Below are 13,931 nucleotides of genomic sequence, written 5' to 3'. Positions count from 1 at the left end.
CACCATCCCTCACTATTACAAGGTTGGTGGGATGGAGAATCTAGAACATGGACTTGTAGAGACTATGGGCTCCAATCACAAAGCGGTATCTTCCCGTATCCCAGTATGTAGTACGATGCTGCATTCTGTTTTTTAGTAGTGAATCCTGCGGGGAATTTACCACTGGTGTCCATAGCAACACTTGTAAATTGCTTGTTGTTAAGGAGAGGGCAGCCGCCAGTGTCCCCAACAACCAGTAAACAAGGAGCAGACGGCCACCAAGTTCCCCGCTGACAGCTGTGACAGGTCTGGTATGGATTTTGATGAGAACCCCCGATGCCAAAATAATAAAAAAAAAAAGGCGTGGGTTCCCCTTCAAAATCAATACCAGACCCTTAGTGAGTGCCCACCTTCCTCCTGAACCATACCAGGCCACATACCCTCAACATGGGGTGGGTGCTTCAGGGCAGGGGCGCTCTGCCACCTCAAAAGCACCTTATCCCCGTGTCAATGGGGACAAGGGTCCCTTTCCCACAACCCTGGGCAGTGGTTGTGGGGGGCTGTCGGTGGGGGGCTTGTTGGAATCTGGAAGCCATCTTTAGCAAGGAGGCCCCCAGATCCCAGCCCCCCCCACAATGTGAATGAGTATAGAGTACAGGTGAAACTCACAAAAATGAGAATCTGGTGCAAAAGTTCATTTATTTCAGTGCAGCAACTTAAAAGGTGAAACCAATATATGAGACTCATTCCATGCAAAGCAAGATAGTTCAAGCCGTGATTTGTCATCATTGTGATGATTATGGCTTACAGCTCATGAAAACCCCAAATCCACAATCTCAGAAAATTAGAATATTGTGAAAAGGTGGAATATTCTCGGCTCAAAGTGTTCCACTCTAATCAGATAATTCAGCCATAACACCTGCAAAGGGTTCCTGAGCCTTTAAATGGTCTCTCAGTCTGGTTCAGTAGGAATCACAATCATGGGAAAGACTGCTGACCTGACACCATCATTGACACCCTCCATAAGGAGGGAAAGCCTCAAAAGGTAATTGCAGAAGAAGTTGGATGTTCCCAAAGTGTTGTATCAAAGCACATTAATAGAAAGTTATGTGGAAGGGAAAAGTGTGGAAGAAAAAGGTGCACAAGCAGCAGGGATGACCGCAGCCTGGAGAGGATTGTCAGGAAAAGGCCATTCAAAAGTGTTGGGGACTTTCACAAGGAGTGGACTGAGGCTGGAGTCAGTGCATCAAGAGCCACCACACACAGACGGATCCTGGACATGGGCTTCAAATGTCGTATTCCTCTTGTCAAGCCGCTCCTGAACAACAAACGTCAGAAGCGTCTTACCTGGGCTAAAGAAAAACAGACCTGGCCTGCTGATCAGTGGTCCAAAGTCCTCTTTTCTGATGAGAGCAACTTTTGCATGTCATTTGGAAACCAAGAACCCCGAGTATGGAGGAAGAATGGAGAGGCCCAAGGACTCCGAGTATGGAGGAAGAATGGAGAGGCCCAAGGACCCCGAGTATGGAGGAAGAATGGAGAGGCCCAAGGACCCCGAGAATGGAGGAAGAATGGAGAGGCCCAAGGACACCGTGTATGGAGGAAGAATGGAGAGGCCCAAGGACCCCGAGAATGGAGGAAGAATGGAGAGGCCCAAGGACACCGTGTATGGAGGAAGAATGGAGAGGCACAAGGACCCCGAGTATGGAGGAAGAATGGAGAGGCACAAGGACCCCGAGTATGGAGGAAGAATGGAGAGGCCCAAGGACCCCGAGTATGGAGGAAGAATGGAGAGGCCCAAGGACCCCGAGAATGGAGGAAGAATGGAGAGGCCCAAGGACCCCGAGTATGGAGGAAGAATGGAGAGGCCCAAGGACCCCGAGAATGGAGGAAGAATGGAGAGGCCCAAGGACACCGTGTATGGAGGAAGAATGGAGAGGCCCAAGGACCCCGAGAATGGAGGAAGAATGGAGAGGCCCAAGGACACCGTGTATGGAGGAAGAATGGAGAGGCACAAGGACCCCGAGTATGGAGGAAGAATGGAGAGGCACAAGGACCCAGAGTATGGAGGAAGAATGGAGAGGCACAAGGACCCCGAGTATGGAGGAAGAATGGAGAGGCCCAAGGACCCCCGAGTATGGAGGAAGAATGGAGAGGCCCAAGGACCCGGAGTATGGAGGAAGAATGGAGAGGCCCAAGGACCCCGAGTATGGAGGAAGAATGGAGAGGCCCAAGGACCCCGAGTATGGAGGAAGAATGGAGAGGCCCAAGGACCCCGAGTATGGAGGAAGAATGGAGAGGCCTAAGGACCCCGAGTATGGAGGAATAATGGAGAGGCACAAGGACCCCGAGTATGGAGGAAGAATGGAGAGGCACACACTGCAAGATGCTTGAAGTCCAGTGTGAAGTTTCTACAGTCTGTTGATTTGGGGAGCCATGTCATCTGCTGGTGTTGGTCCACTGTGCTTCATTGGTTCACTGACCGTGGGATTACTGTGCTTGATTGGCCAGCAAACTCGCCTGACCTTAACCCCATAGAGAATCTATGGGGCATTGCCAAGAGAAAGATGAGAGACATGAGACCGAACAATGCAGAAGAGCTGAAGGCCGCTATTGAAGCATCCTGGTCTTCCATAACACCTCAGCAGTGCCACAGGCTGATAGCTTCCATGCCACGCCGCATTGAGGCAGTAATTGCTGCAAAAGGGGCCCAAACCAAGTACTGAGTACATATGCAGCTTCTACTTTTCAGTGGTCCGATATTGTTCTATGTACAATCCGTGTTTTATTGATTGCATGGAATATTCTCATTTTCTGAGATTGTGGATTTGGGGTTTTCATGAGCTGTAAGCCATAATCATCACAATGATGACAAATCACGGCTTGAACTATCTTGCTTTGCATGGAATGAGTCTCATATATTAGTTTCACCTTTTAAGTTGCTGCACTGAAATAAATGAACTTTTGCACCATATTCTCATTTTTTGAGTTACACCTGTACATAGCACCCCTATTCATTCCCCAAAAAAAGTGTTGTGCAAAACACAAATAAAGAACAACACATTTTGCTTTATTTTTGTTTTTTTAATAAAGGACTTGTCAAAAACTGCCTGCTGTATTTAACAGAATACTTTTTTGTGGTGTCTAATTAGGGGCACCATGTACCCCATACTCATTCACATGGGGTGAGGGATCTGAGGGCCTCTTTGTTAAATGTTTTAAGTCCTCTGCCTGCAAACCCCCACAGCCACTAGCCTGGGTTGTAGGGAGGAGTCCGTTGTCTTCATCAATATGGACAAAGCCCCCCCCTGCAACAGAACATCCACTCCATGTTAAGGGCATGTGACCTAGTATGTTTCAGGAGGGGGGGTCGCTTTCTCATCCCCCCGTTTACTGACCTGCCGAGCTGCATGCTCAGATAGGGGTCTGGTATGTATTTCTTTCATTTTGGCAAGGGGTCCCCCTCAAAATCCATACCAGACCCGAGGTGGGACTGCACGCCATTTTCTTAATTGTTCCTTGCCTGTAATTCTTTTTTTTAGATTCATCATTTGGTTAGGACTCTTTACCAAGCAGTACACATTTCCTGAATGCCGCATGTCTCCACCACTAATTAATGACCGCATGCATTTCATTCTTTATTTCCTTCTGTGAATGTAACGCCTGTTCATGCGGTATTTACTGAGCGTGTTCAGTGTTTGTGGTCAATACCGCAACACGGGATAGGAAATGGACAGTTTCAGGATGGCATGCGGTATTTAGGGGAAATGTACCCACATATCACATGTGATCTGCTTCTGTGAAGGGAGACAATGTGTGGATTTTGTGTGTGATGTCACAATCATAAATCTTATATTTTACAGATGATATTTTCTCTCATTTCCTTGATTTAGAGTGGAGATCCAATCGATATAGAATTTGAGGTGAAAGCAGAAGAAGAAGAGGCGTATGTGAGGGATGATCAGCAGTCTATGGAGGAGGATGGAATAACGGGGACATTTATAGAGGAGGACACTCCTACAGAGATCAGCACAGGTGGGTCATGAACACTAAATCCATTCCTCCACCCATACTGCTCACTGATTGGTCCAGAGTAGGGCGGGGACTGGGTGATATCAGCCTGTAATCCCCTGGTCACTTTCCTGAGCTGTGTTCCCCGTCCTGTATTCCTGGATTTCTCTCGGATAATCTTCCTTCTCTGTGCTGCAGACACAATTTATGCCTCTAGACTGGATTTATGGAGGTTCTGGGGTTCAGCTGGCAGCAAAATGTTGATTTTTCCTATAAGCATTGCATAATGTAGGCACCCAGGACATGTGACTGGGGTCTCCTGCCTTGTGCCTGACTCCTCCAGGGGACCTTCTCTGTGGTCTGCTGGCTGTGCCGGGTGGAGGGATATGTCTGTAGTGTCTCAGACCCAAGTCACTGAGTGCAGTCTCAGGAGATGGGAGACAAGCAACCCTTTAACCTCCTTGGCGGTATTCCCGATTGTAGCTCGGGGTAACATTTCAGTACCACAAACGGTAACCCCCCCCCGAGCTACACTCGGGAATACCATGCGGCACTGCTCCGGCATTTGTTCTTCACTTACCTTACCCTGCGCTCCCACGATGTGTCCCCTGCAGCGTCCCTGGCCATCTCCTCCGGCCGATGCCGGCATCCGGCTTCTGTGTCCTGTCCCTGTGACGTCGGGACGTACGGGCGCCGCTGGCGGCGGGAAATTTAAAAATTTTAAAAAATGTCTTTTTTTTTTTTTTTACATTTTACATAGTAAAACATTGCTGTTTCAACCCATTTCACATACATCTTGTCCCGAGTGCTTTGTCCGGCGCCCTGCCTGCATTTTTACTGTTCTTTCTGCCTGGAAACTGAGAAACGTCCATGGCGTCCAAAAAGCGTCCCTTTAGGTCAGACGCGGTTTTAGACCGGCTAGAGAACAGCGATAGTAAATCAGAACCACTTGCAGAATTGAGTGATAATGATTTGTGGGGAAAATCGTCATCAGACACTGAAAACGATTTTGCGACTTTGCTCAGCAATGTGCTAACTTGGCGCTCTATTTCACATTTCAGTGTTTTTGGTTTGATTATATTATTGAATTAAATGTATTATTATTATATTATTATTTTTTATGATTATTTATTAAATTATAATTTATGATTACGTGTTTCAAATTTTATCATCCCCGGGATGTTTACTAGACTCTTGTCCGGACAGATTTCAGTGAGTTATTCCTAAGAATTACAGGCCTAAAATAAAAAAAATACATATTTCCATGCAAAAAAATGGTACCGCTTTCAGCACCAAAAATCGGAAAGAATCATACCGCCAAGGAGGTTAAGGACCTTTAATTACTGAATAACAATATTATCAGTCCTGACCATTACACTATATAACTTATATTGTACATTACATACTCCTGACCCCTGCACTTTATACTCTGTGTTGTACATTACATACTCCTGACCCCTGCACTATATACTCTAGGTCGTACATTACATACTCCTGACCCCTGCACTATATACTCTATGTTGTACATTACATACTCCTGACCCCTGCACTATATACTCTGTGTTGTACATTACATAGTCCTGACCCCTGCACTATATACTCTATGTTGTACATTACATACTCCTGACCCCTACACTATATACTCTATGTTGTACATTCCATAGTCCTGACCCCTGCACTATATACTCTATGCTGTACATTACATCCTCCTGACCCCTGCACTATATACTCTATGTTGTACATTACATACTCCTGACCCCTGCACTATATACTCTGTGTTGTACATTACATACTCCTGACCCCTGCACTATATACTCTATGTTGTACATTACATACTCCTGATCCCTGCACTATATACTCTATGTTGTACATTACATCCTCCTGACCCCTGCACTATATACTCTATGCTGTACATTACATCCTCCTGACCCCTGCACTATATACTCTATGTTGTACATTACATACTCCTGATCCCTGCACTATATACTCTATGTTGTACATTACATACTCCTGACCCCTGCACTATATACTCTGTGTTGTACATTACATACTCCTGACCCCTGCACTATATACTCTATGCTGTACATTACATCCTCCTGACCCCTGCACTATATACTCTATGTTGTACATTACATACTCCTGACCCCTGCACTATATACTCTATGTTGTACATTACATACTCCTGATCCCTGCACTATATACTCTATGTTGTACATTACATACTCCTGACCCCTGCACTATATACTCTATGTTGTACATTACATACTCCTGACCCCTGCACTATATACTCCATGTTGTACATTCCATAGTCCTGACTTCTGCTCTCCCTCCTCCCCCCATTGCTATATATACACATAATATGGATTCTCTTTGTTACACCCATTTCCTACCAGCTGGACATTTTCCAACTTTGGACCCTTAAACAGAAAGTGATAATGAGGGAGGAGTCAATACCCCAATGATGGTGGTCTTCAGGATCAGTCCAGTCTTCATCTTGGTTGTTCTCCCCCCATCCTCACTCTCTGACCTCTGGTGGGGCTCAGCCCCGCTGTTCTTCATGACTAAATAATGGACTAAATAAAGAAGTGCAGTTCTTCTTATGTTGGGAAGATGGCGATGAGTGATAGAGGGGGTGGGGACCCTCGTCCTATAATCCTTTCATCACTGTCCCTCCTATAAAAGACAGTTCTGGCTGTTTCCTCACTCTCTGACTAAGGTCCATGAATAAAGAAATGACCTGGTAGGAGATCAGAGGAGCCATTTCCTAGTTCCCTTGAGGGTGGAATTGTAAGCTCCTCAGAGACCAAGCTGCCTGATGTGGGCGGAGTCCTGGTTTGGGGGAACCAATCAGCTCCTGTCTAGTAATCCTCTTTGTCTTTGTATTTTAGTCCATGGCCGGGAGATGAGGAAAACCTCCGAGGATTGTCTCACTTTGTCTCCAGACTGGAAAGTAGAAGATGAGGACATCACACAGTATAGTCCAGGAGAAAACCCGGCTCCCTCCAATGTCCATCCGGTACCACCCAGTGTAGATGGACCATCGGATTCCTCGTATCCTGAGGATCCTCAGACTGTGCGGGACCAGGCCGGCCTTCCAACAGGGAAGACATTCTCCTGTACTGAGTGCGGGAAGGGTTTCCTTTATGAATGCCGTCTTAATGTGCATAAAAGGTCTCACACGGGGGAGAAGCCATATTCCTGTGCTGAGTGTGTAAAATGCTTCAGTCATAAATCCCATCTTAATGTGCATAAAAGATCTCACAGGGGGGAGAAGCCATATTCTTGTCCTGAGTGCGGGAAATGTTTTTCAGACAAGTCCAGTCTTTACAGACATCAGAGATCTCACACGGGGGAGAAGCCATATTCCTGTCCTGAGTGTGGGAAATGTTTTTCACTGAAGTCCCAACTTTACACACATCAGAGATCTCACACGGGGGAGAAGGCATATTCCTGTCCCGAGTGTGGGAAATGTTTTTCACTGAAGTCCAATCTTTACACACACCAGAGATCTCACACGGGGGAGAAGCCATATTTATGTCCTGAGTGTGGGAAATGTTTTACAAGGAAGTCCAATCTTTACATGCACCAGAGATCTCACACGGGGGAGAAGCCAGTTTCCTGTTCTGAGTGTGGAAAACGTTTTTCAGAGATGTCCGGTCTTCATAAACATCAGAGATCTCACACTGGGGAGAAGCCGTATTCCTGTTCTGAGTGCGGGAAATGTTTTTCACAGAAGTTCAGTCTTCATCAACATCAGAGATCTCACACGGGGGAGAAGCCGTATTCCTGTTCTGAGTGTGGGAAATGTTTTTCACAGAAGTCCACTCTTTACAGACATCAGAGATCTCATGTGGGGAAGAATCCACTTTCCTGTCCTGAGTGAGGGAAGTGTTCCTCACTGAAGTCCTGTCTTCCTGTATATCAGGGGTCCTACACAACCCTGGAGGTGTATTAGTGTCTTCCGTGCGGGAAATGTCTTCTAGATGAATGTTGCTGGACATCCCAGCTCTCATGTGGGGAAGAAGCACCCCCTGATATACACCTCAGATATACTCCATGGCTGATCTTCATCATGGAAGAAACAGTTGATAAGGAGATGAGAGGCCCCCAAAGACATGGATGAAGTGCAGTAAATGTCGGGGTGCAGAGTGGTCAGTAGATCCTGGAAATGAAGGACACAACTTCAGCCCTTCTTGGGTGTCGGAGTTGCGTTTCCTGATAATGATATAGCGGGTTACAGAGCTAGAAGCCGGGAGAGCCCAGATCTCGTTATCGGGGAACTTTACACAGACAACAAGAACTTCTGAAGTTGATGTCCTTCATTTCAAGGCTCTACAGAACAGTGGTGACCCCGAAGCGTCTCTCTGTCTTCAGTCCATCCTTCTCCCATCCCCCAACAGGAGGGAAGGAGAACTCCGCCCCAAACTAGGGGGGAACTTTCCTCTCATTATTTCCCTTGGCTTCTGTGTGGGTTTGGGTGGTTGGAGGAGTGCGGCATGAGAGGGAACACAGCTTGTTGTTCTATGTCTACATATGGGGTCTGGGTAGAGGGGATCCACCGGAAAATATTTCTACTCTTTGATTTTCTGCAAATCGTTTCTGTTTTCACTTTGAAGGGCGATATTATGTGTGGTTTGTAAAAGGGATTGGCCCAATAGATACCGCCCCACTTAGAGAATAGATGAACTAATATGACCAGCATTCATTCAGCCATGTCACATGTTGGGATCTTTTCTACAATACTTTGTTATAATAATGGAACACGTTGTGTATTGTATTGTACACCAATAATAATGACTCCGCCCTCACATTCCAGACAAGGGATCTTCCTGACCAATCGGATTCCTTATTTTACTGTTTCCTGAATTTTTTCTGCAATCTTGTTAAAAGTGAAATTATAATAAAAAATGTATTGAATGAAAAACAAAATGGTGTGTGTGTGCAATGATGACAAAGCTGTGTATCCAGAAACGGCTGGTCGGTGACACTTCCATATACAGCCCAATGAAGTGACAAGGAAGCCCTAGAACCCTTTGGAGGAACCCTGGCTGAGAAAGGCTGGACTAGGCAGTCACATATCTCTGCCCCCCTTGCAGGGTTCCCAACCCTCCGTGACTTTTATTACTGACACAACATGAACATTTACTGACGGAGGACATGTTTTTCCTGACATCCTGAAAAATGACAGAACTCCTGTTAGGATGTCAGACGATGGATATTGAATCCATATAACAGGACATGTGATCACTGACAATCCCCAGAACAAGCCGTCTGCCTGGTTTACACCTAATAATTCAATCCATGGTGACCACAAATCAGCCCAACGCAGACACATGAAAACCAAGTTCTGCTCGGCATGTCATGGAGAGTAATGGGCACAATCAGATGGGAGGGGCTTAGAAGAGGTTGATGTCACAGACCCGCCCCCTGATCACCTACCTCTAAATGAAGAAAGCAGCTGATTGGGTGAGTACACATTGCTGTGACCTCCATGCTTAGCTTCACAGTGCGGCAATTTTACCTTCACATGCCGAGTCTCACAGGTGGCACCGCCTGTCATCCATTGTGCTGAAATGTCATTGCAGCAACTCAGAATGGTCCTCAGTAGTCTGTATGGCCCCCATGTGCTTGTATTCATGCCTGACAACGTCGGGGGAGGGTACTAATAAGAGATCACCAGCAAGACTCCCATCATCCATCCACTACACATCTGCATCAGAGGCTGGTCAGGAGCTCTGAGGAAAGGGATTCATCCCCGAAACGCGTCAGCCATTTGACCGCACTGACACTTGGAACACCTTGCTTGCCGTTGTGGCCATCGTCATTATGCAAATGCTTTTTAGATACATGCTTCACCTGTGAGTATGGTTTTATTTTTCACTCCTTTCAATAAACCTTGGATAATGCACAAGGTGTGTGCGCCTCCTGTTTATTCTCTATCTAGTGGCTGATCTCCCCGTCTGAGGAGGGCTGCACCCCTGAAGCATTTCCTTTGGTTGTCGCTGTCCTGGTTCCCTTGGCTTCCCTTTTGGCTGCGCATATCCTGAGGCGCTGGAGAGTACATACGATATCCGGTTTGGTTGCAACCTGGTGGCGTCGGATGGACCAAAACATGATATCCTAGAGGTGTTCTGTTGGATTTAGGTCAGGTAAGTGAAAGGATTGATTTTCTTATCCCCTCAGAGACCCCCGGTATGTGGAGAGATTCCTGGTCTATCAGCAGTATTCTGGGAACACCCCTTGAACACGGAAATAACGGCAGCTTATGTTCAGAGATGTTGAAAGTTTATTAGACATTACTAAGATTATATAGGATACAGAAATAATAAGGGGGGGGAGCGAGTTCTAAAACTGTAACTTGTAAGTTTCCATCATGAGCTGACTACATGAAACATGACATAGACATTTCTTGGTATAAACTGTTTCTGCTAGCTTTCTGAGAAATAGCCGGGCAAAGAAAACTTCAGGGTCATGTTATCTTTTGTTGATACAACCTTGAGCCAACTAAAACAGTTCCATTAAACTTCAAATATATCTGCAAAAACCTAACTTAATACTTAAAATGGCGTACATCAACACAATGGAGGTTCTCTAGATCCTTTCAGTCATGAGCCGGGTTCAGCAACGGGAGGTCAGATAAAGGGATAAGGCTGAGAATAGTCTTAGTCAAAGCCGAGTCGGTTTCCAGGAGAGCCACGAGAGTAGAACAAGAGCTTGCTGCAACACAATCATACAGGACACGAATGCAAAGAGCAAGTGCAGACAACAGGCTTAAATGTGATCAACCACACCCCTCTGGAGGAGGAGCCGCAGAGGCCTGAAAGCATAAAAGGCTCCCACCATGCTTTGCAGAAACCTAAGATGGATGCCAGCACATGGAGCAGCATAACCTCTGAGGAAAGGTAGGACCTTGACACCCACCTAGCATTCCTCACACTAAAACCCCCTCTACACTCCACTCCTTCAACCTCACTACTACTGAAGAGGTCACTAAGGTCTTCTCAGAAGCCCACCTCCCTACCTGCCCCCTTGACCCTCACAACTTCTATGATCATCCTCTTCCTCCATCCTACGCTCCTTCACTCACATCTTTAATCTTTCCCTCTCTACTGGTGCCTTCCCCTCCCCTCTAAAGCATGCGCACATCACTCCCATACTTAAAACACCCTCCCTGGATCCCATCGACCTAAACAACCTTAGACCCATCTCCCTGCTGCCATTTACATCCAAATTCCTAGAGCACTTAGTCTATAATTTCCTGAGTTCCCACCTCACCGACAACAACCTCCTTGATCCTCTACAGTCTGGCTTCTGCCCCCTACACTCCACCGAAACTGCCCTACTCAAAGTCACCAATGACCTGCTAACTGCCAAAACTAATGGCCACTATTTAGTGCTCCTACTCCTCAACCTCTCTATGGCTTTCGACACGGTTGACCACCCCCTCCTCAAAAAAAAAACTCCACTCTCTGGGCCTCAGAGACTCCGCTGCCTCCTGGCTCTCTTCCTATCTATCACAACGCTCCTTCAGTGTTACCTATAATGCTGCCATCTCCTCTTCACTCCCCCTCTCTGTTGGGGTCCCTCAAGGTTCTGTCCTTGGGCCCCTTCTCTTCTCCATCTACACCTCCTCCCTTGGCCAATTTATACATTCTCACGGCTTCAACTACCATCTCTATGCTGATGGCATGCAAATCTATCTCTCTACCCCTTGCCTCACCCCTTCAGTCTCCGCCCGTATCACAAGCCTACTGAGCGACATATCAGATTGGATGTCACTCCACTTCCTCAAACTAAATCTTTCCAAAACTGAGCTCCTAGTTTTCACCCCAGCTCACACCCCCCCGACTTCTCCATAAAGTCCAACATCACCACCATCAGTCCCACCCCTCAAGCCAGAGCACTAGGTGTCATCCTAGACTCCAATCTGTCCTTCCAGCCCCAGGTCCAATCGCTGACAAACTCATGTAGGCTTCACCTCCGCAACATTTCCAAAATACATCCATTCCTAACCCCGGAAACCACTAAGCAACTCATTCACTCCCTTATTATATCACAACTTGACTACTGTAACTCCCTCCTCATTGGCGTACCTCACCACAGGCTATCCCCACTTCAGTCTATCTTGAATGCTGCGGCCAGACTCATCCACCTTACTAACCGCTCAGTATCCGCCACCCCTCTCTGCCAATCCCTCTACTGCCTCTCGATTGCCCAACGGATAAAATTCAAAATGCTAACATTGACGTATAAAGCTGTTCATAATACTGCCCCAAACAACATCACTGATCTGGTATCCAAATACCACCCAAAACATATTCTCTGCTCCTCAAAAGACCTCCTACTCTCTAGTTCCCTGGTCTCCTCTTCCCATGCTCATCTCCAGGACTTCTCCAGGGCTTCCACCATCCTCTGGAACTTCCTACCCCAATCCGAACCCCTCGTGTATTGAATCGTATTGTTACTGTGTTGTCTCATGCACTGTCTCCCATTATAATGTACAGTGCTGAGCAAACTGTTGGCGCTATATAAATCCTGTATAATAATAAAAAAATAATAACCTTGATTAAGGTCAGCAAGAAATCTTAATTGAGGTCACCAAGGAACCTTGATTGATGTCACCAAGGAACCTTGATTGATGTCACCAAGGAACCTTGATTGACTAAGATCACCAAAGAACCTTGATTTATTGATGGCACCAAGGAACCTTGATTGGTTGAAGTCACCAAGGAACCTTGAGTGACTGATGTCACCAAGGAACCTTGATTGATGTTACCAAGAAACCTTGATTGGTGTCACCAAGAAAACTTGAATGATTGATGTCACCAAGGAACCTTGATTGAGCTCACCAAGGAACCTTGATTGCTGTCACCAAGAAGAAAATTCCACAAAGTTAGAAAGCTAGCAAAGAAATAAGTAGACTTTTTTCTTCAGAGCTGAAGCATCCAACCACTTAAGATAATAGCAAAAAACTGAAGCTTGCTGGGAGCAGAAGGGGTTACACAGGGACTGGCTTATAGGTTTTCTGTTTGCTTGTGTCCAATACTATTGTAACTCAGTTCCCAGGCATTTTGGTGCAAGCCCTGCAGCCCATTGAAGACACTGGGACTTTTGGAGACATCAAGCCATGAACAACGCCATGGACTCTTGCCTCACAGAGGTATGCCTCGGCAGCCACATTACTATAGTTAGAGCTAGGGGGAAAAATGTTGTTCATATTGAACTGTACACTGCAACCCATTCAGTGAAGGATCCTGCTCTGAAGGTATTCAAAGGGGTGAATAATGTTGGTTTTGGTGCATCTAAATTGTATTGCACTGTGGGTTATAAAGTAACATTGTTATAAAAGGGTTAACTCGGCAAGACCAGGAGAGGAGTGTAGTTGCTATGGGTAACCAAGTGAAGGAACAAGCTACAAGCAACCAATTGTTAGGTGTGGTACCTGGTGTCACAATCGCAAGATCGCCACCACCAACATACGACAATCCCACGATCACGACGTACAATATGTCACGATCGCGGCATCAGACCCCAGACCTTCTCACCCAAACTTGTGACCAAAGGACTAGCCAATCTAAAACCGCGATGTGACATGCGTAACAATGCCACACCCAACTGCACCCTGCACAACGATTTTTACAGCTAATAGATCACAGATCGATGTACCGGCAGCCTGAGTGATTGTTACTGGGTCAGGTTAATTACGCAATTAACCCTTCACTCTGCCACCACCTCCATTTTGTCAGAGAAAGAGGAAACTCGGTGATCTCAGCTAAAACACTATAATGATTGAGATAATTGTCTGTATAAAATGATCATAACACAGGCCTGTTATACAGAGGGTTAAACAAACAGTAGCATTCTCTTTAGAGGCAGGGATTCGTAAAGTGCAATACAGAGCTATAGAAACAGTTCAACACTTTCAGAAAGAAAGATTTATT

General features: G+C 46.2%; 1 protein-coding gene across 1 annotated transcript in view; it reads left to right on the top strand.

The window, feature by feature from the left end:
- Positions 1-8,913, top strand: part of LOC149450578 (uncharacterized) — a 45,161-nt gene extending 36,248 nt beyond the window's left edge. The window contains exon 9 of the mRNA XM_089691703.1: positions 6,812-8,913. Coding sequence (XP_089547829.1) covers positions 6,812-7,873 — 1,062 coding nt within the window. The 3' untranslated portion in view covers positions 7,874-8,913. The remainder of the gene's footprint in view (positions 1-6,811) is intronic.
- The last annotated feature ends 5,018 nt before the right edge of the window (positions 8,914-13,931 follow it).

This window comes from Staurois parvus, unplaced genomic scaffold (assembly GCF_062004578.1).
Source record: "Staurois parvus isolate SC_StPar_1 unplaced genomic scaffold, SC_StPar_1.0 ptg000570l, whole genome shotgun sequence".
NCBI lineage: Eukaryota > Metazoa > Chordata > Amphibia > Anura > Ranidae > Staurois > Staurois parvus.
This window is presented reverse-complemented; position numbering and strand designations above follow the sequence as displayed.